Below are 25,516 nucleotides of genomic sequence, written 5' to 3' on the forward strand. Positions count from 1 at the left end.
GCGCATGGCGGGTGCCGGCATGGCGGCGCGGCGGCTGGGGGGCAGCTCCTGGCAGCAAGTGGTATCGCTGAGCAGGCGGTCCTGCTTCCTGGGCGGGAGGCGAGAAAACTACCGGTAAGGCTCTGCCGTTCCCGCAGCAGAGGGAAGAGAAGGGCCCGGCGGCGGTAGCGCCGTGAAGGAATCAAGGGAGGTCGGGGGGGGCGGTATGTGGGGATTTGAGGTGCGAGAGGCCGCGCAGGCGCAGTAGGGGCTGCGCCGGAAAGGGGCCGCTCTGCGCATGCGCGCTGGTGTCTCAGGGTCGTGGCGGGCCGGCTGAGGCGGGCAGGGCCGGGGCGGCATGGCGTGGCCCGCGGAGGGGGAGCGGCTCTTCCTGGGGTTTTTCCCCGATTTCTGGTGGGCTTTGCGGCTCGGAGCGGCCCCGGGAGTGAGTTTGAGCTGTTAAGTGATTCCTAGAGCGGAATCTCACGAAAAAGCAGGTGAAGGGGGTAGGTTGTCTTCGGGATATGCCTCAAGTGAAAAGATCTCGCTGCTCTGGGTATTCTTTATAGGCAAAATATAACTCACTTCAGGGATGGTAAAATCATAGCTAATAAATTTATGTGGCATATAGGAACAGCTACAACTATGCGATATCGTTGTAAAGTACGGGGATGTGAATGTATGTGAACAGCATCTCCCTCAGGGTCAAGGTCAGTGTGGAAACACGTGAGAATGCCACAGTTACAATAAGACTTCGGTGTTCGATTGCTTCATGAGGAAAAAAAAGTATTTTAATGTAAGCTTCAATTTGTGTTAAAAGCAATAAAATGTGAACAATTGTAAGAAAGACTTGGAGCAGTGTCCTGTGACTCTGAACTGAGCACAAAGCAGCTGCTTTGCGATACACAGCAGAAACAAGTTTATGTAGATGTGTCTTCTACAGCTGTGGTTGTGTGAATGTCCTGTCTGCAGCTCTGTAGAGACTGGGCATCTGGAACTAAGCAGGGCTGATTTCCCTGCATCCCAACTCAGGTGTTCTGCTGGTGTAAACACTACTCGGGTCTAAAATATTTTAGAAAAAGGTACTGCTTTCAGCTAGATCCTGCCTCTAAAACACAAAAGTGTCTTTTCTGATTTGTGTTCAGGATTTTCTTTCTCAGATGCAGTGATTTGTGAAAACTACTTTAAAGCCATCATATCCCCAAAAATAAAGAATTACAAATTTCATGTAATACGATTTTCTGTGTATAGCTTCTTGTCTTTTGAAATTAGCACTTTAAGAGAAACTTCAAATATAAGTTTTAAGATAATAATTTGGAGTTAGTAACAGTGCAACATTTCCAGTTACTTTTCGCCTCTAATGTTTTAATTAATTCTGACCTGTATTACAGACTTTCATTAATCTGCTTTTGCTATATTGATGTGACTACCATAAATTAAAAACTCTGATTGGTTTATAGGTGCTCTTCTAGTAGTACAGCTCTTGGGAAGACTGTGGACAATTCAGAAGGTATGATGTCTTAATTACTAGTTTCTTGCATATGTTTCTTTAATCTCCAAACAACATAGTGTGTCAGAAGATAAAGACAACGTGAACGCCCTCTTTCCCCTTCTTGGATTTTCTTTTCCCCCGTCTTCACTGTGCAGAGATTTCCGGGCTTAACTTGATTACCCTCACCACCAACCAGCTCTGTGCTCCAAGAGCATGAACTGAGTTGTCCAGTTCCATGAGCTGTCCAGTTGCTCTTTGAAATGGAATAAACTATAAAATAAAAATAAGGAGCTTTCCGCCTTGATGGTGACAGTTTCCTTCACATTCATGCTTCTTTGTACTCCTTACCATATTTCTGCGATGAGTTTTGTGAGAAAAGTAAACTGGGATGCTCGTAGCTGTGCTGCACGTTGGAACAAGTTCCTGCCAGTCAGTAATAGCTCATGGAAGCATCAACACAGAAGCAGTGGGAAAGCACCTCTGCAGACCCTGGCTCTGGGGGTTGTAATCAGGAGGTCCCACATGCTTCTCTGTGAATGAATTTGCTAAGATGCTTTACTGATGACCTATAGCTTCTTCTTTTGGTATTGTCTTTTCTTTTTTTGCTCTCTGGAAAGCTGGGCAGATTGATCTGTGGGGCGGAAGGAACTGAACAGTTGGTGTCAGGCCATCAGAGCAGGAACTTGAGAGGGCACTGTGCTGCAGTATTCAGGCAGGCTGAACTGGAGAAGCCAAATGTGCAGAGACAGCAAACTTGAAACTGGGGGACTAAGAGTGGGAAACCAAGGGACTGGTAAACGTTGGGGCTCAAGCGAGAAGATACAGGATAAGGATGATTGAAGAAGCTTGGATGGGTAATCTCTTTGAGGGTACAATGGGTACAGTCTCTCTGAGGTTTGTTGACCATAGGGCCCTGATCCTGTCTTGACACAAGACACTTAAGCTCCCTGGCAGCCTTGTCTATTACCATTCCAGTAAATTGTGGCCTACATCAGACTGTGGTTTTAAAATCTTTGCTTTAATACTTTCAGCTGGATCAGCTTAAATCATGAATTTTCATGAGGTCAAGATTTTCTTTGGGCATCTGTTTGTTTTAATAACCATTTTAATGTTGTTTTTCATAGTTACTCATGAAGAAATTGTGCTCCCCCGAAAGAAAACCTGGTGAGTGTTTACTGCTGGAATATCTCTCGACCTGGAAGAAAATCATTGTTAGACAGCTAAATGTAGTCTGTCCACCAAAGCTGAAAAAGAAAATTCAGGTTGCTGTATTTCTGGATTTAATGTGCCACTAGTGGCTTTCCTGCTGACTGGGAGCTCTGGGAATATTCTTTAATATTTGTTCCTGACCTTTATTTTAAAAACAGTTATAAGGACTGCATTTTTAAGCATAGTTCTGTTTCTTTGTAAAAGATCACATTAGCGAGAAATCTGTAAAATGAAGTTCATTTGGCTGTCTGCATGTGGGTGTGTTTCTTTCAGCAAAATAAACTTGACCATTGATAGCTGGCTGAATAAATCCTGTTTAGAAATTATGCAGCTGAACAAAAGCTATTTTGTTGGAAGCACTTACGATGAATTTGCATAACAGCAAAAACTAAGTTTATAGCCAAATGCTATCTGTATGTAAACATAAAATAAGACCACCTTCACCTAAACACTTTCACTGGCCTTTCCTTGTTTGCTTGAAACACAAGCAAAGTCTTAAGGATCCACAGGCGCAGGAGTCCTGAGAAATCTGGTTTTGTTTCGGTATTTTTTTTCCTCCCAAGACTTGTCTTAGAGAGGAGCTCAGGTATCCATCCCTAAGAGGTGGGGGGGCTCTGAGAGGAGCATTCTACGGAATTCTTCCTGTGTCCCTTCCCTATGTTCTTTCTTTGATAATGTATAATAAGGCAGGATTGGTAGCAGGAAATACACATGCTTTTCTGGTTTTCCTCAAAGTCTTTTCTTTTTCCTGCGGTTGTTCCAGAACTGAGACCATTTTTGCAGTTAAATTTCCCTCCCTTTGCAAAAAGTGATATTTTCTAAGTGCAGCAAAAGACATTTATTTCCTAGAACTGAAAATCCTTACAGGCCGGAATAATCCTGTGCTTGTTCTCCATACAATGCAACGCATACATTCAAAGTCTGCAACCGAGTATTAATCAAAACTCCTTAATGTTTAGGGATAAGCTGGCGGTTCTTCAAACATTGGCTTCTACTGTGAACAGGGTAAGTAATTCTGGTGATCATGGAAGTAGGTCAAGTTGTCCATCTCATGCAATAGCCTTGCACTCTGGAGATTCTTATTTCTACTTTGGCCATAAATGAAAGATGGGACTTTTACATCATTTTTTACGGGGTTTTCACTTTTGCTTAACATGTTTTGCTGTGTTCCTAAAGCCTCATTCTAGTGCTAAGAGAGAGCTGCAACTATCAGCAAAAGCTCTAATACTTTGATAAGGCTTTTGCTGACACCAGGAGCACGTTTCTTTACCAATTCATCTTCCCAATCCAGACTGCCTCTTCCCAATCTCAGTCCAGAAGGCAAGTCTTGCAAAGAGCAATGAGTGTCTACTCTTGCTAGGCAACAACTGTAAATGCTGTGATGCCATTCTTTAATCCTGTCTGTCTTGAGTTCTGGAAATTGAATCTGATCCTGCAAGTCCCCTCAGCTCCCCTGAGACTGTTATGATTGGGGTCCTACTTGCTTTGCAGGGCACTTATTGCTTGCCATGTTATAGTAAGGACCCTTTTGTTGTCACTATGTTAGCCTGCATGTGTGTGTATAATGGAAATGCTTTTTAAACTGTTTCCAAACAGGCTAAACGCTTTTGAACAAGAGGAACTCTTGTAAAATGGACATCAGGTGGTGGTTATGATGGAGGTGTTCATTGTGCCTTAGATTCCATGAGGCAGTGTGATATGCCTACAGCATACCTGTGTACATAACTATAAATGTTTCAATCCTGGGTTCTGCTTTCTACAGGATCCTACTGCTGCTCATTATATGTTCCAGGATGACCCTTTCCTTATGCCAAGAAATGCAGCCAATTCTGTAAGTATTTCCTTTCAAATCCTTGATAGCTTCTCCCCTCCCTCCCTTCGTCTAGGCTATGAAAGCCCTTACCTAATTGGAGCCGAGTTTCAATTACAAAAGAAAATGAAGTATCAGATTTCTTTCAGAATTTTCTCCTCTGTGTATTTCTGAATGCATAATGACTGTAGCATTTCTCTGGACAAATGCACCCTGCACACACAAAGTTCTCTCTCCTTCCTGCCCTTGTAGGGACCTTCCAGCTGACACAGCTCTGTTAACATTCCTGCAAGTTAGTGGCTTACCTGCTGAGTTGTTCCATTTCTCCATGTTCTTAGTCCATCAAATAACTACCAACAGTAATTCTGAGGCATTCAGCCTGTTAAAACTGTGTTTACATACCTTGGATATAGGCTGTGAATATGTGGTACTGCAAGTGTTGAGATTTTGTGCTTACAGTTTAGTTAAATTTGAATTAAATGTATGACTTAAAATACACAAAATCATTTGTGTGTGTGTTACTACATGGACTACATGTTACCAGTTTACTGTCCTGGCCAAGCTCCAGGAATTTTAGTTTATCACAGAGCAGCTATTTGGTAACTTAAGCTTATGGAAATAGTAGTATTGAGATGATAACAGAAAGGAAGAAGGAAAGGAGTCTTCCCTGATGTTATCTTTGCATAGGATTAAAGAGCATGAGGCTGAGGCAGGAGAAAGCAGAACTGGAAATGAGGGCAAGAAGGAACTGCTGTGTGTGATGTTAATTAGAGTGTAGTGAGAAAAGACTGGGACCTGACATATGTCGTGGCAGATCAGTGATACGGCTAGATAGAACTTCAGTTCTGCATACCAGAGGTGAAGCTGTTGAGAAGGCTGAAGGCAGCTGTCAAATGTGAAGAGTTTTAAAAGAAACAGCAAAGGAGGGTCTGACTTTAGAACCTGAGGAAAAGAGGTGAATGGGAATCAAGTGGTAGTCTTGGAAATGACAGTCAGGGAGAGAAACGTCTGAGTGCTGTAACTCTAAAAAAGACAGGTGCTTTTGAGCTTGAGGTAGTAGTGCAGCATTTCAGATGTCTGGAACAGAACTTTGTCCCTTGACTAAGTAACAAGGAAGTAAATTGCAGTCTCATTTAAAGAATAGACGTTCTTATATTGGCATAAATACCAGAATGTTTATCTGGAATGTTGTCTCCTGTGTGTGTTTTTACCTAGAGCTGAAAACGAAGCATGAATTTAATTTGATCTCATCGGAATGCTCAGTGTTATGGAAAATGTTTTTCCTCACTCTCAGCCCTTTAATTGCATTGTTCTTGTTCTCTGTCATTCCTATGCAGCGTCTGTTTTCATTGTCGAAGGAGTCTGGGAGAAATGCTGCAAAATACATTATTAAGCAATTTCCTCAATATTTTGACAAGACTTTTGCAGAGCCCAACGTACCAGTAAGCTTTTTGCTTTTCATTTTCATTGTATTTGTGCTTTGTCAGGTCGTGAAATCAACTGTCAGACTGGTCCGAAACTAACATAAAAGGATAATTTTGTTAACTATTCTGCAGACAGCTATGAAAGCAGTATTGTATTTCCATTTTGTTTCTGAAGTGAATGTTTTTCCTTAGGAATTCAATATCATATCAGGTTCTTTAGATAAAAGTAAGAAAAGAAATGTTCAGATGTTGACTTACTAGCATGAAAGTGAGAGATCAGGATGTGTGGTCCTTCATCACCAAAAGGACTGCTGTTCTTGGACTGGGAGGGTCAGGAGATTATCAAAGCGGTGTACTGGATGAAGAGTAAGGATATTTGGTTAGTGTTTTAGTGATGGTTTAGAGGAGGTTTGAGCTTGTGTCTAACTTGCAGTCTTTGCTTTTAGTGCTTGATGCCTGAGGCTCTTACACCTCAGATTGAAGGAGTGAGTGAGGAAGCTCTAAAAGAGCGTATCCACCTCAGAAGGGTGAAAGATTCTGTGGACCTGTTCGATCAGCTTGTACAAGCAGGTATGTGGTCACCTGCCAGATTCTGTGGTGGAGCTCTACTTAAATTGTGCCAAAAATATTTTAGTAGCTGGCACAGGCTATGGAGACAGTTTCATGACTATGTTGCAACCTTTCACAACTGACTCTGGTCTGGTGAAGTGATTCTCCAGAATCATTGGGCCCTCCTTATCCACTGCTTGTCTGACGTGTCACACTGGTGGTACAGAGAACAGATGGTTTCCTGATCAAGAAGCAGATGATAAGGTGTTGAGGTTTTTTTTCTTCTCTTCCAAAGTAGAATAACTGTGATGCAGTAGAGCAGGGCCTGTTGTGGGCAGATGCTGTGTGATTGGGTGATAGCATTCTGCCTGCAAAGGCCTTTGTGTGATAGCGTATTGGTTGGTATAAGCTACATCTGTGCTGAGCACTTTGCTGGTGTCTTGGACTAGTATAGCATACCAGCTGAGTGCCCCTTCTGTGGACTTGCCCTCAATAAATGAGTCTTTCTCAGTTCTTTCTTAATGTGGACCTTATCTCTGTCATGGGTGAATGAGGAGGAGGCAACAGAAAACTGTAACTGCCACAGCCTCTGAAGGAGGAAAACTTACTGGGAAGGTGAGACCTTCTCATATCTGCTACAAGATGGAAAGGAGATGATTCCATCAAGTAGCTCTTTTCTTGTGTAGGGTTCAAATCTGTTTCATGGAAGGGGAAACACATAAAGTGGTCTTCACAGCAGGGTGTATCCTAGGAGTAGTTATGAAAAGCACTAGGAATTTTGGATGTTGTGTTGGGCTTGTGATGCTTCACGGTTTTGGCTGCCAGCTGCCACCTCCCTCTCCCACTTGGTTAGGAAAACTCTACCCTTTCAGTGGCTTCAGTAGAAAAACAGATACTCTAGTTCAGTGCTAAAATTGTCTCCTGCTATGAATGGGTTTGTGGAAGTATTAGTGTGACACCCAGGTTTTACAGACTTGCTAGAGAACACCTTTATGTTGAAAGAGATCAAAGTGGCATAACTGGGTGTTAGAAAGTTTTCTGATATGGCTGTAGAATGGTGTGTTCTTTACTTTCTCTGTGACTGTTGTACATCCTCATTTTCTATAGGTACCCCTGTATCTCTGGAGACCACAAACAGCCTTTTAGATTTGTTATGCTTCTATGGAGATGGAGAATCTACTCCGGAAAAAGAAGAAGAAAAAGAGGATTTGGAAGAACCAGGGGTATGAAAAACCTGTTGATCTCTCTTTCTTTCTTTCTTTCATATGTAGTGGGAGTGTATCAACGTGATGTCAAGATTTTTGTGCTGTGACTACCTGCCTGAGAGATGGTGTGAGGTGGTCAGATGCAGTCAACGTTCCCAAGAGATACAGCGGCTATAAAAATCCTGTGTCTGACCTAGTAGCAAAAGTAGTTTCCATAAAGCTGAACTTAGTAGCTGGAACCCTGTCTTGGCTTAGTTCTGCTGAACTGCATTTAAATAACTGTTCTCACTGACAGCCTTGTTTTTATAGTTGCCTGCAAAGACGACCTCTAGTACCTCTAGTGTAGATCAGCTTGTTAATTTTCTTCCATTCTGAACTGTATTAACTGGATTTCAATGAAGTTGAGGGCTCCTTGTGTGACCTCAGAGTATCAGGTCACAGGGTACAGTAGTAGATACGTTGCACAATACCTGTCCCTGGGAAGACTTTTGAGGGTAAAAGGGTTTTACAGGGTATTTGCTATAGTCTAATGATTCTCACCAACTCCACAAATACATATAATTTACCTTGTTAGTACGTTTAATAACATAAACAGTATTCTTAATCTAGTTACTGCTTCCTGAACATCATAATAGAAATTATTTTAATGTAACCCATTAAAAAATACCTTTGGTAGCATATAAATTGCTGCTGTTGTTAACCAGATCACGTCGTTTGATGTTTAATCATAACTTTGAACTCTGGGAAACTTACTTCTGCAAAAATCTCACCAGGTGAAGGCTTCAGAGCAGAAGGCTCCAAAGAGACAGTTCCAAAGAGGTTCACAGTCATCGGGCTCTAGATGGAGGTATAGAAAATGTTGCCAATATTCCCGTATTCGGTGGGTTGTGCACATGCATTGTTATTATAAAACAGCCTTCAAGACTTTTTAGCAGCCCATACTCACAAGTGTTACTTGTTAAATACATCTGTGTTTGCTAGGCTTTTAAAGTATTGATAGAAATCTAGTAAGTGATTGTAGAATAGCTCAAAATATCACAAGTAATATATTTGAATGTCAGCCCTTGGGAGTACAGCCCATTATTTTGTTCTGCACATTGAATCCTTTTCCTAAAGTTACCTTTTATTAAGTTCTTTAACTTTCAGCTTGTTCGTTGATTCTAGGGAGAACAACAATGCTGAAAGGATATTTAAGATAATGCCAGAGAGGAATGCACACTCCTATTGCACAATGATCCGTGGGATGGTGAAGGTAAAGTTATACTTCAGTGCTGGGAGGACTTTTTTCAGCTTGTGAAATCTCACACAGTCATAGAGATTGTTTATTTTTGTTGGTTTTTTGTTTTTTGCAGCATGGGGCTTCTGCTAAAGCTTATGACATGTACATAGACTTGCTGAATGAAAGACACAAGGGTAAGTGTCTCCTGTTTTTTGCATTGTGGTCTTCTAAACAACAGAAGACCGTTGTTTGGTATATGAATATTTGTTTCATGGCAATGATGATTGGCGCAGGGGTACGGACCTCAGCTAGATCATGGGAGCTGAATGCAAACTGTTTATTTCAGTGCTGCTGGCATGTGGCCGGCTCACTGGAAACAGGTTTGCATGAGACTTTGCCAAAAACTGAGCCATGTTAGAAGAAACTGTTTTCTGTAGAATATAATTGTCAGTTAAAATGACTTATCTTACATTTTCCAGCTGATGTGCACACCTTCAATGCACTGATTACAGCAGTCCCATATCTAAAGGAGAGGTTCATAGAAAGATGGGAATTAGCCAAGGTAAGGAGGTAGAGCAAAAGAGGTGGGGAAGTGGTAAGAGTGTAGGGGCTGGGTCTGCTTTATCATTAGAGTTTTGCAGTTGTTAGAAGACTAAAAACTAGAGCTTTGTACGAAGATACTAATATCTGCTGCAAAGGAAATACACTAGTTTAAACATACAGGCTAACTATTGAGGAGTGGAAAATGTACAAAATCCAACCTTGCCCTTGCAGAATGGTTTGCCTTTTGAGAACGTACCTATTCCAAGAACTGCCTGGACAGAAAGAAATTGGGAAATTATGTTCGGAGATAAAACAAACAAACAAACAATTTTAGATAAAAACTCTTTGAATTGTAATTCATGATGGTGTGATGGAAATGGAATTTTGAGGGGTAACATTAGAGGCTCCAGTTTTAATGATATAACATCAGTAAGGAAAAATAGCATATAAATTTAAAAATTTCCTTGATGTTCTGGACACAATTCTCCAAAATCTAATCTGATGTAATTTTGTAGTCTTGTTTTTTGGTCAAATTAATTAAAAATTAGGTGGTACTCCCTTAATAAATGATCAGTTGAGGTAGAGTCGTTCATTTGAAGGGGGTGAGAAGGATTAGGTTGAGGAAATGCATGTATACCTGCCTGAAAGCTGAACTGTGATCCATAACGTGTGAAGCCCTAAGGATTTGGGGATTTCGTTTAAGGTCTTTCTGAATCACATGGCTCAGCAGGAAGTGCAACCAAATCTGCTAACTTTTAATGCTGTACTGAAGACTCTGAGAAGATGTGGTGGTGTAGGCAGAAGTATGTCTTTATTGGTAATAAAGGAAATGGAAGCACTTGATATAGGTAAGAGAACCAGAATGGTTATTATATTCCAGTGCCACCTCCAGAATAGTTAATTTCAGAGTTCAGCAGCAAACAACACGGTGATTCCTAGTTGCAGGGAAGAAGTCCAGGGCTTGTGGAAAAAAACATTTTTCACTGTGTTCTTGACTTCACTATTTGTTTCCTTTTGCAAGAGAACTGAGAAATAAAAATGTATAAGTACTAAGCCGTGGCCACTCAGCAAGCTAGTGCCTGTGGATTTCAAATGGAATCATCATTTTCAGTCTTTGTTCAGTGTTGATTACTAATTACAATATAGTGGGTGCACTTAGCCCCTTAGGTCAAATAATGAAGCATTCTGATGCTGTAGTCTTTTAGGTTAGGAGCATGTTTATCATTAGATTTTTACTTGTAGTTAACCTCTAGCTACTCAAGGACAGGTTTATGTGTGCAGTGGGGGAGTGTGTCCTGGCCCATAGGCTCTTTCTCAACTGGGTCCTTATTGTAGCACTGCTGTAGAAATAGTGAATAATATGAATATGTATTTGCAGAAGTCAGCTGAGTCTGTTAGCTTCCCATAGATCAAGGAGATTTACTTCATAAGCCACCCAAGCCAGTTCAGGTGTATATATCTACATGTCTACAGGAAAAAAAGGTTTTGATCTAGATGATGCTTTTTGATGTCAAGTAAACATTGCAAGAACAGGGAATGCTGGCATAGCTGATTTGGTGCCTTGTAGAGTGTGCTTTGTGCTAGTGACATGGTTGCTGATACACTAAAGATAGGTTCGTGAGCAGAATGGAAAACTAGTTATGAAATATTTTTGCTTTTAATTTAGAGCAGGGAGGCTCGGCTGTTTGCCCCATAGCAATATGGTGCTTCAGCTGGTGGTCCACCCTCAGATACCATCTCTCCCAGTTGTACGTGAAGTCTGGTCCAGCATTAGGGTGGACAGGGAGAGAAATGACAGAGTAAATTTATGCATGCTGTCTGACTGGAAGGGCTGGAGACTGTGAATTACAGCTGAGGCATAAAGCTCAGCTAAGAGTGTCGAAGTAACTTCAGTGTTTTTGCTTTTCAGAGCCTAGCCTTGCAACGTATGATCATCTTCTCTTTATATTTTATAGAGGCGGTACGTGCAATATCAACTTGTCCATGAATGTGTCCTGTTTAACACCTGCTTTAAATGCTTTCCAAATGTGAGGGGTGAAGGCAGTTGATCTATGGATTAAAAACAACTTCTTATGTGTGCAACCCTAATGTTACCTGTGCCATCTGATTCTACTTGGGTAAAGAAAAAGCTACAGAGGATTGTAACCTCTTACAGGGAGGGAAGAGTCCTCGTGTTTTGAGAATGGGCAGAACTGTAAAGAAAGCCCATTTCCTTTCCATTTGTGGCCACAAGTTGATAAAGCTAAAGAGCAAATGCTACTCGGTCTCTGTGGAGGCTGGATCTGACTACAACGCATGTGATTTCATAGGCTGTGCCACTCGCAGGGAAGAAATTTCACAGGGATTCTCATTTTCTGCAACAGTTCTGTGCATTGGAGCTGTCTTCAAATATAGCTGTGTTAGAAGGCAGGAGCCCAACTGTTGGAGATCCTTTAGCCAAAAATCTGTGGGCATGGGAAGACAATAGACACAGTAGTCATAACTGCAGTCCTTGTGTTTTAACATGTGGAAGAACTGCTCTGGAGTCTCTCTGGGTTTGGTTCTTGGTTCTTTTTTCTTGTTTTTTATCTTTTTTAAAATATTTTTTTGTTTACGGAATGCTTTGCTTTTCCCAGTGCAGCCTTGTAACGGACAAACTTCCAGGCCTGTTGGATTACTTGCTAGAAAGTACTTTTATCTTTCTGAATCTGCCCTGTTAGGCTCTGGAAATCTGGCAATAGTAGGGCAAATTTTAGAGCAAATAAAATTGCAGCTGGTGTGGAACACCATGAGTAGGGGCACAGATAGGAGAATCATGACACTTGTTAGAAATCATGTTGCTTGTTTCCATTTCCATATTATATTTGCAGGCTGATGCTTTTCACTAATGAAGTGCTTAGCACAACTGAGATGTGATGTTTCTTGTCTCTTTGTCCTGCAGTTGATCTTTGCCCATCAGGCATCATCTCTGAGGTGCTAGATGACATCCAAAAGAGGAGTTTCACTCCCCAGGACCCTGATGATGGTATGGACTTCAATATGTCTGACAATCTGCATTGATTAAGCTTGGGTGAAAAGGTACCTGTGAATTTCAGGTAGTTCTACCCAGCTAGGAAGAATGTGTGCAGCTTGCTTGTATCGGTCCCTTCTGATACTTTTTGGACACAAAGAAGAAAAAATTCCAGTGCCAGGAAGTTGTGCTGTGCATTGGTGCACTGGCTTCTGTGTGGAAGTAGGAGTGTAACCCATATGAATGAGCGTTTGAGCCCCATACAATAAAAAACACAAGGCTATTTACAAGACTAGTTTAAGGAGGAACATCTGCTAGCAGGCTCATGAAATGATATACGTCTGGTGAAGACCAGGTTTTTGTTTCAGTGTGGTGTGAGTTCCTGTTCTAGCTCTTCCTAATCCTTTTCAGAAAATTGCATGAAATAAAACTCCATGCAAAACGGAAGCTTGGGTCTGTAGAAGGGGTAGATTCTGAACATCCCACGTCTCACAGGCTGTTCTTGCCATCTGTATGTACACAGCTTTGCCCTAGGACATTCATAGCCTTTCTGTACATACAGAAGTAGACGCAGCTTCAATCTGAAGACGAGTGCGACAAAGAGGGGTCTGTAGCTGTGCTGTGTACAACATGGTGTCAATAGGTGTTGGAAGCCACTCTTTAGCAGCTGACAGTCCTGTATATGATTGGATGAAGAAGCTATCACAGTGCATGCTTTAGGAAACCAGTAAGGAGTTGATTTGGTTTTTGGCCATTTAAAGGACAAAGATAGATTATGAGATTATTATGTTGGAGTAGCGTATTAGGTTATCCTATGTTAAAGAATTTTCAGTCATGGGTTTCTCTAGGTTTGCTTTGTTAACAACTCAGAGTTGGGCCACCACTGCAGTGAATGTCAACCTTCCAAAAATTTCTCAGTCTTGTATACCTTTTTACCACCTATTATCCTAGTCCAAAGTCTTTGTAATTTTTCATTTGATCTCGGTTCCCATGTCGTTATCATTCATCATCATCTCTCATCAATTCTTGTGTCCAGGTTTCTTCTGAAGTTAGTGGTCGTAGGCAGAAAGTCTCCGGTCACCACAGTCACTTCTTACACATCAAAGATCACCTTTGAATTTCTGAAAATCACTCAGGTTATTCTATTAATTTATCTTGCTCTAAAGTTAATCACTTACTCCTATGTCTTAGGTCTAAGATGTATGATCCTTCTTCTGTTGATTCAGCTTGACTGGATTTTAAGCTAGCCATGGTGAGGGCTACACATGGGACAAATAGGCAGCTTATGCATATTGTTCTATAAGCACCTGCATTCTATTAATCACATCTAAAGCAATCTCTAATCATTAGTTATATGTCTGATACAAATAGTCTTAGAAACAGTGAGGCTTAAGGCCTAGTTCCCTTTACATCCTACCAGCATTTTTTTTTTTTTTTCCTTGGAAAGAAGCCTGGACATAGTCAGAATGTTGTACACCTATTTTTGCTTCTGCCCTGCTATGTTTTATATTGTTTCTTGCTCTGGCTCTAAGCTGCTGCCTGAAGTGTAGACAATGACTATACCTGCTCTGCTCCTTCACACTCTTTACAGAAATACCACTGTTAGCAAAGGCAGTGATGATGGGCACGCAGATAAAGGCCTTGCCTGAATCGTGGGAGTTGAATGAGCTTTTCTACACAGTGGTTTGAGAGAGAGAGAGGGATTACTCACATAAGACTAGACCAAAGCCACCTTGTCTAAGCAAGGTGCGTATGTAGACGTTTTCTGCTCTTCTTCAATGTGGGATCCTTATGCTCTTTTGGTAGTTGCTTTCGCAGAATTCAGATTGACACTTTGAACAAAACTAAGCCTTCTTTTTCTTTAGTGTGTTGTTGTATGTGAACTGACTCTTACCTTCAGAAACCTCTGTGTTTCCTGCAAGGCCTTTCCTTGGCCCAGAGGATTCTGTAGGCTGTAGCTGAAGTGTATACTAAACACCCAAATAACACAAAAATGGTTTTTCTGACTTAAAAGTATTTAGTTAATTTATTAAGTCTTGCAAGGGAAAGGGGAACATATTGTACATAGTGGTTTTAAGTAAATTGCCTTACAGTTCTTCCCACCATTTTGCTACCCACAACTAGCTATTGTTTCAGTCTCTGATAGCATCCAGTGCCCTTACGTTTCCTTCAAAAAACCAAAAACACCTATCCAAAATTCTCACTGCACAAATGAAATGAGCTGCTGAGCAGGATAGTTTATATCCTTTGTCCCACTCCGGCTTTCTTTGCCTCCCTCAGGCAGCATCAGTCTCCATGTCACTTTGAAATGTCAGTTACAGAAACCAGAGTCAAAGCCTCACAAAACAGGAAGGAGACATTTTCAGGGGGCAGTTGTATGTTCTTGGGCAGCTCTGGGGTGTACTACAGAGGTGGGTAACCTGTCTGAACACCTGTCTCTGTTGCACGTTTTCTCTTCCACTAGAGTTAATAGAGAAGGTGAAGTGACGTGGCTGCCTTTTTTTGTAGCCTGCCTGTTAGACAAATAATGCTGTCTTGCATCAAACAAGAGGATGTAGCTTTTGTAAAACTGCCTAAAGTCAAACGGGTCATCTGCTTAAATCTGTCTCCAAAAGCACGGCAGTATAGTTGCCTCTGGAACATTGGCTAGCAAAACTCATAACACACCAAAGTCTCTACATATAAAGTGAAGGTCCCTGCTACGTTGTCAAACTGAGCTACAAATTCAGCTTTCTAATCGAACATGTCTCGTCTGTCCTCTGGGAGGCTGGGTTAATGAGCTGCTCTATGTCTCCTTGAAAGTTTGAAGCTAACAGACTGCATTTTCTCCCTTTCAGCCAACTTTTTTGCAACTGCTATGCAAGCGGTAAGTACCTCTTCCCTGCAATCAGAATCCTTTTGAGCCCTCCAGCTGTTTCAGAATTGCCTGTGAGTTTTCCAGCCTGTCATACAAGGTTTAGCTCTCAATATCTTCCCCTTTTTCACCTGTGTTCATCACCTCCTGTAACTTTCCTCCATAATTCTGCAGTTCTTTGCTTGATACCTCCTAAATTGTAACTTGCATGCCTGCGATACATGCATCTCTTGCTAAAGATGGCTGCATAAGTCTCTGCCTTCTGTGCCATACCTCCTCCTTCTAGTGACGCTGCAGCGGTCAGATGGTCTCCACACCAGAAGGTGTCAGTTTAGGTTAAAGCTTTCACCCACTGGGCTAGTTGGACATTTGTCTCAACTAAATAAAAAATGCCTAGGCAGTTGCTGCACTGAATTGCATCCTGTTAAAAATGTTTGCTGTCAGCTCATTACTCTTCATACCTCCGTGAAAGTGAGTCTGAGAGGGATGTATTAAGTGATACATTTGGTAGCTTTAAAATCTAACTCGTTTATTGCAGTGCTGTGATCTTAAGGATATCAAGCTTGCCTATCGGTTAAATAAGGCAATGGAGAAGGGAGACAACTGGAAATTCGTCGACATGGATAGGTTAAATGCCTACTGGTGAGTGAAGCGCAGCTTACATTCAGCACCTTGTGTATTGTTGTCAATTTGAATACAAACTAGGATTCGAACATTGCGCAGAAGGATGCTTTGTTGAACACCAGCTGGTTATTGTATGTGCAGTTTGGGAATTATGTTCCTCTTAATTTAAAACAGTGATAGATTAGGATTTATTTTCGGTTTGTGGCCTTGCCTGAACTGAAATAAAGTGTCTTGGAGCATCATTTTAGCTTAATACCCCTCCAACAACTATACCAACCAGCTGTATTTTCTACAGTCCTGTTGCCCACTTAGGATGGCAGCTTAGGAGGTAACAACAAAACAGCGTACAGGTCAGACCTACCTCTCTGCATGGTGTTGTAGAGAGAGGTTGCAGTGCAGCAGGTGTATTTAGGCAGGAAACTCCCGTGTAGTTCCACCATTTGATACTGTAATGATGGCATCTGAAACATCTTTACCAATGTCATTAAGTGCTGCAGTCACTACGTAATTAAGTACTTGTAGCATACTGATTTAAAGAAAAGCCTATTTAGGCATTGGAACTAGAGATGCTCCAGTAAATTCATGAAAAATAATTATCATCAAAGTAAGATGCAGTTTCAGGGGTGGGATGATTCATGTGATTTTACCTTAGCCTGTAAATAAATCAAGGGAAATTAATGGAAATTAATTTCTTGGTGTAGGGACATTTTTCCTAGTCAGTGCATTGGATGAAGGTCCCAGGCTTGGATCGCAAACTTGCACAAGTAACAAGGTTAATTTCATTCACTTCTTAAAGTGGTTCTTAACCAGAGGTTGCATTTGAGACAGATTCAGATACCTCATACCTGGCATTGGACAGAGAGATTGCACTTTTTCAAGATCTTAAAATGCAGTGGTCTAACTTCTAATTAATTCTGCCAGTTACCTAGTGTCAGCTTTAAGTTCCCTTATAAAAAATGCTACTGCTTTTTTAACCGTATGGAGTATTGCAATCATACAGTGCCTGATCTGCAGTAGAAATCTGATCAGAACACCATCATTTGCTGGTGCTTCTGTATGGTTTGGTTGATCTAATCGTTACTCAATTAGAACATTTTTCCCCTCCTCTAGGTCAAAATTCTTTTCATTGTTGTGTATGATGGAACAAATTGATGTTGTGTTGAAATGGTACAAAGAAATGTCCCCTTCGGTAAGTGTGTGTTAGGGTAAGCAAGCTTCAGAGCTTCAGTATGGAGAAACGGAACAGCTACAGTTTACTGAAATGATTCTCTTCCTTCATCAGCTCTTCTATCCAACTCCTAAAAATATATTGGACCTCCTTCAAGCACTGGATGCAGCCAACCACTTGGAAGTGATCCCTTCAGTCTGGGAAGGTTAGTGATAGCCACATGGCTACACGGGCAGTTTGTTTGATAGGAATCAGGAGCAACAGGAAGTGGGAGGTAGCTGGGAAACTTCCCAGTGCTCAGAATAGCCATGATAAGATGCTTTGGCATGAGGAATGTTATTCCTTCGTGCAGCGAGGGGGCTGTTGTATTACAGAAGGGCAGAACCGATAGCACAGACTATCTGAGAGATCATGGTGTCACAACCCAGACTGGACAGACCAGGGAGTCGTGTTTAATTCGAAATTCCCTTGAGCTAAATTAAGGTGAAATGACACCAAACTATCAGTTAAAGATTTTATTCATGACAGAAGCAAACTGAACTGGGGAGGTGTGGTAGTAGGTGGCAGGGTTTCTCACAACAGGAATTGGCATAAGACTACTTCTGTAAACTGTGTAGCCATATACATCAATTCAGGGAATAAGGAGATCCCTCCCGTTGAGTCACGAGGTTCAGAGCAGACCCCCTTGCTTTCCAGACTCCTCCTCAGAGAAGGGTCTAGGGGCGGCTGGATCTACTCACTCTTAGTCTCAGACTTGGTCAACGGTTTATATCTTGAAACGGATGAGGTATAGGAATTGTGGAGGAGGGAAAGGAAAAAGAGAAGAAGACAGAGAAAACGGAAGGGAGAAAGATTTCATTGGTCCTGGGTCCAGCATTGGTTCAGTCAGCCGAGGGGTCCAGTCAGCTGAGGGGTCCAGTCCCGGTGGGCTTGCGCACCCGGGGCTTCAGTTTGTGTCCTTTTATCATCCTTGCCCCTCCTTCGGGCAGGCACCCGAACTCATCAGGTTAATGAACAGTTTGTGAGCCTTAGGGCTTGGGGGTCATTTGTGGAGTAACTTCTCCTTCCCTGCAGACAGGGTCATTGTTTGATCTTTGTATCAGAACAGCTTATCAGAACGGGGAGCTGCGCACCCTCCAGCACGCCCTCCCCCTCCTGTTGCTGATGTCTGAGCTGATGGGCTTTTCACCTTGGTTCCGTGCTGTGCAGGGTTTGTCTTTAAGCAGAACTTGCCCCACCACAATGTTTGAGACATTAACTCTTTCAGTCTCTCACACATGGCTGTGTCATAGTTAAGTGCCTTGGAAAACTGAATGCTTACCAGAGAGTACTACCTTAACCACCAGCCCAGGTTTAATTCATTTAAATTATTTGCCCCTTAAGAAGAGGAGACAAGAATGCAGATACAGGCTTTAGCACACAGAAAATAACCTACTGTCACCCAACACTGAGGGGACAGACAGGTTCTTTTAGGGATCCTTGGCAGAATGATGACAGCACTAATTTGTAGTTACAATTAAAGCTTTATTTTCTTAACAGGATTTTATGATTAGCTTAGCATAGAATTTATAATAAGAATCACACAGGATTTCTATAAGCAGAATCAGTGTAGTACAGTTTTTTAAGTAGCATAGTACAGAATTTTATAGCACCGCTTAGCTCATGGTTTCTAATCATAGAATCATAGAATCATTTCGGTTGGAAAAGACCTTCAAGATCATCAAGTCCAACCATTAACCATGCCCCCTAAACCATGCCCTGGAGTACCCCGTCCACTCGCTTTTTGAATACCTCCAGGGATGGTGACTCAACCACTTCCCTGGGCAGCCCATTCCAATGTTTGACAACCCTCTCAGTAAAAAAATTTTTCCTAATATCTAACCTAAATCTCCCTTGCCTCAGCTTGAGGCCATTTCCTCTTGTCCTATCTCCAGACACCTGACAGAAGAGACCAACACCCACCTCACTACAACCCCCCTTCAGGTAGTTGTAGAGAGCGATAAGGTCTCCCCTCAGCCTCCTCTTTTCTAGACTGAACAACCCCAGTTCCCTCAGCTGCTCCTCATAAGACTTGTGCTCAAGGCCCCTCACCAACTTGGCTGCCGTAATCACCTGGACCCTCTGCAGATCGTGTCAAATCTTAATACTTGTCTTGCTGTATCAACATAAAAATCATAACCTAGCCTTGAAAAACATAAAAGAACACGAGTCACCACTTAACTCTCGGAGGAAGTAGCCGACGGTGGAGGTGTCCCTGGCCACTGGTGGGACAAGGGTCTCTCTGTCCAGCAGCAGTTCAGGTCCAAGTTCCCACTTAGGATCTGTAACTGCTTGATTTTATAGACACTGCTCTGTGTGCTGATACCCTTCCTGTTCTGTGACGGGGTCATCATCCACACCGGGCTGGCTGGGTGCCTGGGACCTTGAAGGCTCTTGGGCGGAGTGGTCAGCCTGGCACCAACTTGAGGTCAGCAGGGAGGAGAAGAAGAAATCTGTTTGGTTCATCGACTCGGTGCACAGGACCTTCAGGGCCTTATAATGAGAGGAAAGGGAACTAATACATGATCCACTTGGTCATAGAGAATGGCTGTTTGTCTTACAAAATGGTGTTGGTTATGGTAACCTTATTACCAGGAGCTGGGAGCAGGGGGTACCGGTCAAGCCTACTAACTACTGCCTTTCTCTAAACAGATATGAAACAGCTGGGGTTTAATAGGAGACAAGACCTGTTGGAAGAGCTCTTGTCTTTGATGAGCAGGGAGCAGCACCCTGATGAGGTAAGGAAGGTGTTGTGGTTTAACCCCGGTAAACAGCTAACCACACAGCTGCTCGCTCACTCCTCCCCAGTGGGATGGTGGAAAGAATCAGAACAGTGAAAGTGCAAAAACTTGTGGGCTGAGATCAAGACAGTGTAATAGGTAAAGCAAAAGCTGCGCACGCAAGCAAAGCAAAACCAGGAATTCATTCCCCACTTCCCATGGGCAGGCAGGTGTTCAGCCATCTCCAGGAAAGCAGAGCTCCATCACGCTAAGTAACAGTTACTTGGGAAGACAAAGGCCATCACTCTGAATGTCCCCCCTTCCTCCTTCTTCCCCCAGCTGTATATGCTGAGCATGACATCCTATGGTCTGGAATATCCCTTGGATCAGTTGGGGTCAGCTGTCCCAGCTGTGTCCCCTCCCAACTCCTTGTGCCCCCCCAGCTCCTCGCTGGTGGGGTGGGGTGAGGAGCAGAAAAGGCCTTGGCTCTGTGTAAGCACTGCTCAGCAGTAACGAAAACATCCCTGTGTTATCAACACGCTTTTCATCACAAATCCAGAACATAGCAGCATACTAGCTACTATGAAGAAAATAAACTCTGTCCTAGCCAAAACCAGTACAGAAGCTCAGTGAAAAAGAGTGGAGGTGTCTCCCCATTTCACATATGCATATGAACGTATGTGTTCAGCATACAGTGTATGCAGCATACAGACTGTATTGAAGTGCTGTATTATTGTCCCTGGCCGGTCTTAGAGGTCCAATTCCAGTGAATATGCCACGACAGATTTCCAGATCTACGTGACCTTATCCAGGCCTGCTAAGCCCTTTGGATTGTCTTCAGCCTATAGAGAAACCTCAGATTAACACAGAAGAGAATCACTTCCTTATCAGAGTTTGGAAGAGTAATCCAGTCCAGCCAGCCACATCTCTGGGGAAGCACATGGCAGAATTCAGGGATTTTTGCCAAAGGTGTCATTGCAGTCACTGGCTTCTCAAGCTGAGGAGGGTTAAAGGCTTACGCGTACTGCAGAGGTCTCTGTACAGCTGTCCCTGCAAAGCAGTCTTGGAGCTTGCCTAGTGGGGACAATTGTCCTGACAGAAGTGAGATTTTTCTGCCAGGAGTAACCACTGTTAATTCACAAATTTAAATCATATATGGGGCAGACCTTTAGGATCTGTAGGAGGAATTGCTCTGAAAAGGTTATGTTAATTCTAGAGGTTTGGGGATTAATAGCACAATCTTTTCACAGATTCAGCTGGCATTTGCCAGGTGTGCTGAAGACATCAAAGCTGTCCATGAGCAAACCGGGAGGCAGCAGACCCCGCTAGAATGGACAGCCAGTGCGCTGGGCCATGTCGCTCTGTTGTTTTCCAGGGCTGGGAGAACCCAGGACGCTTGGTACGTGTGTGGCCGTCATGAGCTCTTGGCTTGCTGTCACTGTAACTCAAGGCTTAATCACAAAAATGAAAAGCTAATGACCGATTGCTTTGGAATGCTAGTGCAGGCAAAGGGAGGGGATAAATCCTGCTGGGAATGTGATGGGTTTTTTTCTTAATTTTATTGTTCATTCTTGGCAACAAGTTACAGTTGTCTATCTTAAAAATGGTTTAGGAGTTAATGTAGCAACTGGCTTAGAGCATTGTGCAGCCGCTTATGGCAAGGTAGGTTTGATTATCACTTCACTAAGCACTGCTGATTTCCTACAGCTTCCCATTTTCTAATTTTTAGAACTTTTTGGAATTCAAACTGCTAATGAGATTAATTAGGGTTTAATTAAACTCTTAATTAGAATTAACCCTAATTGAAACTCTAAAGAGAATATTTTTAGAACTCTCCACTAGCTAGAATTTACTGTCCTACATGCTGTCAACTTGAAATACTGGTTAAAATATCTAGCTTCCAATTTAAGGTTCTGAGCTATTTTCTGTTAAATACAGATGTTCTCTTTGCACTGATTCATTTGAAAAAAAAAGTGGCAAGTATCCTTCGAAAAATACGTAATGTTTTAAAGTAAACTTGCCTCCAGCTACACTTTTTATTTTTTCTGCACTGGTTAAGATATTTTGTGTTAAACTAATCAATGATGTTAGCTGGTACACATTGCATCTGCAAGAATATGGCATGGGATCTGTTTCAGATCTGTGGGGAAGATCGTTTCATGAAATTGAGCTTGCCTATGTTTCACTGGGGGCTTATCCAAGAGATTTAATATCTGTCTGTTACTGTGTTTTGTGGAGTGTTGTTTTTTTTTATAATTATTACTTTGTTTTCTTCTGAACAGGAACATGATGGAGCGTTTCCAGCAAATCAATAGGATTCCCACGTGAGTACTTTTAGGTTCTGACTTTAGGTACTGAGCCTCCCCTTTGGCTGAGATGTTGCATTTCTGTTGTAGAATCATAGAATAGTTTGGGTTGGAAGGGACCTTCAAAGGTCATCTAGTCCAACTTATAACTGACAATAGTGGTCCATATTATATTGTTACTTCCGAAGCATGAATGTGTGTGTGAATGTGCCTCTGTCCCTGCGAGCATGGGTGTTTGTTTATCCAACTGGTAAGTTCCAAGACCTTTCTGTCTCAAAAAAAGTTGAAGATGCAAAGAGGGGGTTTAAGTAAGTGGTCGATCCTTGAGATGTCATTGAATGTAGCTCTGGGACATGGAGAACAGTGCCACTGATGAACTCGGCATTAGAGATCAGTCTAAGCAGGACTCTTGAGAACATGTCATTTCCCGTGTGCTCAGAAAAATTCTAATATGCTATTAACCAAGCTTAGATGCTTCTGAGGTGTCTGCGTTTCTGAAGACAAGTTTATCAAGTCAAATCCTAAATCATATGTGGTACCCTGTCAGGCTACAACAGTTAGCTTTTCTCAGGATTTTAGGGGGAAAATTCTGAGGTAGAAAACAACTTTCAGAGAATAGTAATGTATTTTGTTTGGGCATTTTTAAAATAAAATTAAATGCTTGGAGCTCACGTAAGTGAACACCGTGAGGGTGTGTGGTACCAAAGGCCGCTGTTAGTGGCACTCCGTGCTTGCCCTTTTCTGCAGACTGCCGCTAGTGTGGCCCAAGGGAGCCTTGACACTGCCAAGTTGCATTAAAAGCCCATTTTAATTTGGGGAATAGGGAAAGGATAAGAATTCTCCTTCTGAAATGGTGGTGTAGCTGTTGGTTTGTGGCTGCCATGGGTCATGAACGTAAAGAGAAATAAAGTGGTTTCCCTGCTGTTACCAAATGGATCAGAGGCTTTTCTGGCTGAACTGTCCCCTGCCTTCCCTTCTCTGCCAAGCTCCCTGTGGCACCAGCTGGGAACACTTACTTGTTTCCCTGCCTAAAGGCAAGAGAGGTGTCTCCAGCAGCTGTCGCAGGTAACGAAGGAGCAGAGCCAGCACTTCAACATGAAATAGAGCTGGCAGAGCAGAGTGGCTCCCAGTGCCCACAGACAGCACAGCAGCCTCTGGCAATGAGATGCCTGCCTTTGATTTAAAGTGCTGTTACACTGTTCCGTTACCTCTGCCAGCCACATAAAACAGGGTAAGGGCCTGATGCAGGGACTGTAAAGAGGGGAAGGTTATTTAGGCTACTGCTAAGGTGGGGTTCTTATCTTCAGCGGTGAGCTGCTGCCCACTGTTTTTGTGCAAAGTATTGCTTTCTGCTAGGACAGGAGTTCCCAAGCGCACCATGTTGGTATGGGGTGAAGGCTGACATGGAAGTTCTGGCAGGAGCAGAATTGGGCTGGTTGAGTGATCTGAAAATCTGTCACCTCCTCTCCTTGTCTAAAGCACCTGCTGTAAGTTAATGGCCACCTCACCTAGGTCCCCATGAACGGTCACTCTTTGCCTTTGCTTTTGCAGTGACCAGGTGATGGATGAGTTCTTGAACTGTGCTAAACAAACCAATTGCCCAGGTGAGGCAATTAAACTGGTAAAGCTGGCAGCATCCCTTGGTCTTCCTTCATCTCAAAGGCTTAAAAGCAGAACGGAGAAGGAATTTGTTCTCTCTGAAAAGCAGAAGTAAGTTGGAGCACTTCACATTACTGCTGAAGGTATAGTAGGGTGTTGGAGGGGTAGTTCCTGTGGAAGGGCTTCTCCACCAAGGTGGCAGAGAACTGGCTTCAGAATGATGTGCCGTTGTGTTGACTCTGGTCAATTCACACCCCAAAACGGCCCCTCAGGCTTTGATTCCATGCTGTATCCATCCCACCTAGGGGGGAAGGTAACTTTCCGTGATGGGGTTAGCCTTATTCACCGCTCAGATCGGCTATCACCTTTCTTTCCCAGAATCTTTTCCTAGCTGGGTCTGGCCACCTAAAAGACACTGACTGCAGGCTAGTAAAAGCGGGGAGGTGGTACAGGACGGCGCTGCACATGGTTCACAGGCTTTCTGAGGCTCATGGTCAATCTTCTGGCCAGCCACTGTGGTTCGTTTCTGAGCTGATGCAGTCAAGCTCAGACAATGGGCTTAGCCTTGAGGGGGACCACAGTTTGGAGCCACGGGTCTGGTCCAAGGGAATGAAGAAATCGAAGTCCAGCACCCTTGACAGTTAGCCCACCACTTTCTGGGCAACTCAGGTAGTCTGCTTTTCCAAAAGGAGGTGGGTGTACTTCCACCAAATGCTGGGTAGACCTGTCCTTTGAGGGTAATAGGCATCAGAGAGCCCATAATGTTCTCTTTGGAGGGGGTTCCCTCTGTGTTTTGGCTCTCTCTTTTCAAGCAAAAGCCACAGTTGGGTGACTGATTACTGACTGTTTCACATCTGCAGGAAGACTTTGGAGAGCATCAAGTCAGACAGCGACAGCAGCGATAGTGACAGTGACAGCGATAGTGAACGTGACTAGCTGTCCCTTTTGCCTTCCTCCCTGGACAACTAGGAGCAACCGCTGCCTTGATGCCAGGAGGCTTCCGTGAGAGGTGAAATTACTGAAGGGACGGCTTCTGGGAGGTGCTGCAGCACTGCTAAGCACTCCAGAGCATTCTGATACAGGACCTGCTTGGCAAGTGTACGTTGTCCTTGTTGGAGCAAGCTGGAAGCTGTCCTGTTTAATCTTCTTGGCAACTTCAAACACAGCGTGGGCTACACCAACAGTCTCTTCCACACCACTACCTGCAGGAGCTGGCTCCCGCTGGGTAGCTGCAGCCTGCTGAACCAGCTTGGCTGAGCTACTGGAGGGCTGCAGAGAGAGGAGTGCTGCTTCCTGGAGGCAGCGCAGCAGGTGCAAGACTTTGACAGCTTGAGCAAGACCTCTCTTGGACCTCCTGGGACTTAAACCTATGCCAGATTTAATTCCTTTCCAGCTATCTTTAATGAACTACTTAAATATCAAGTTTACTCTGTATGTAAACACTGCAAGTAATGCAATGCTCATCACCTGTGGTGTTATTCTTCATCCTTTTTGTGTTTTGGGACAGGCGTTGGACTGTAGATGTTAAAAAGCTACCATCTGTACAGCTGGAGACTGCCTCTAATAAACAGCTGACATTAAAGCTGGCTGTGTTCTGATAATCCTTGAGCAAAACCTGTTGATTACAAAGCGTTGTTGCTGCTCTGTGAGAAAGTACTGAAAGTTCATGCAGAATACAGCAATAAAGCTAACGAGGTGCCTGGGAAGACAGATGACTGTGCTTTTCCATTCTCTGCCTTGCAGTTAACTGGCCCTCACAGCATTGTCCTGCTGTTCTCAGCTTGTAG

At 43.0% G+C, this 25,516-nt stretch overlaps 1 protein-coding gene and 1 non-coding gene across 3 annotated transcripts; both read left to right on the top strand.

Moving 5' to 3' along the window:
* PTCD3 (pentatricopeptide repeat domain 3) lies at positions 1-25,311 on the top strand. 2 transcript variants are annotated; one of them, XM_052780761.1, is made up of 24 exons: positions 1-114; positions 1,440-1,489; positions 2,596-2,635; positions 3,640-3,685; positions 4,443-4,511; positions 5,828-5,932; positions 6,361-6,484; positions 7,571-7,686; positions 8,442-8,515; positions 8,833-8,920; positions 9,021-9,081; positions 9,367-9,449; positions 10,134-10,278; positions 11,340-11,390; positions 12,351-12,434; positions 15,257-15,285; positions 15,812-15,915; positions 17,008-17,086; positions 17,180-17,270; positions 19,757-19,842; positions 21,075-21,223; positions 22,107-22,148; positions 23,682-23,840; positions 24,590-25,311. In XM_052780761.1, the coding sequence occupies exons 1-24, from the start codon at positions 5-7 to the stop codon at positions 24,663-24,665; spliced, it is 2,061 nt and encodes a 686-aa protein (XP_052636721.1). In that variant the 5' UTR covers positions 1-4; the 3' UTR covers positions 24,666-25,311. The 2 variants fall into 2 exon arrangements, with proteins under 2 accessions (XP_052636721.1, XP_052636722.1); XM_052780762.1 differs by lacking the exon at positions 1-114 and adding an exon at positions 333-476.
* Positions 9,159-9,300, top strand: LOC128139109 (small nucleolar RNA SNORD94). The gene has a single exon (XR_008234225.1). It is a non-coding gene; the product is annotated as a small nucleolar RNA SNORD94 (small nucleolar RNA).
* Positions 25,312-25,516: the final 205 nt, after the last annotated feature.

Source organism: Harpia harpyja, chromosome 2 (genome assembly GCF_026419915.1).
Source record: "Harpia harpyja isolate bHarHar1 chromosome 2, bHarHar1 primary haplotype, whole genome shotgun sequence".
NCBI classification, from domain to species: Eukaryota; Metazoa; Chordata; class Aves; order Accipitriformes; family Accipitridae; genus Harpia; species Harpia harpyja.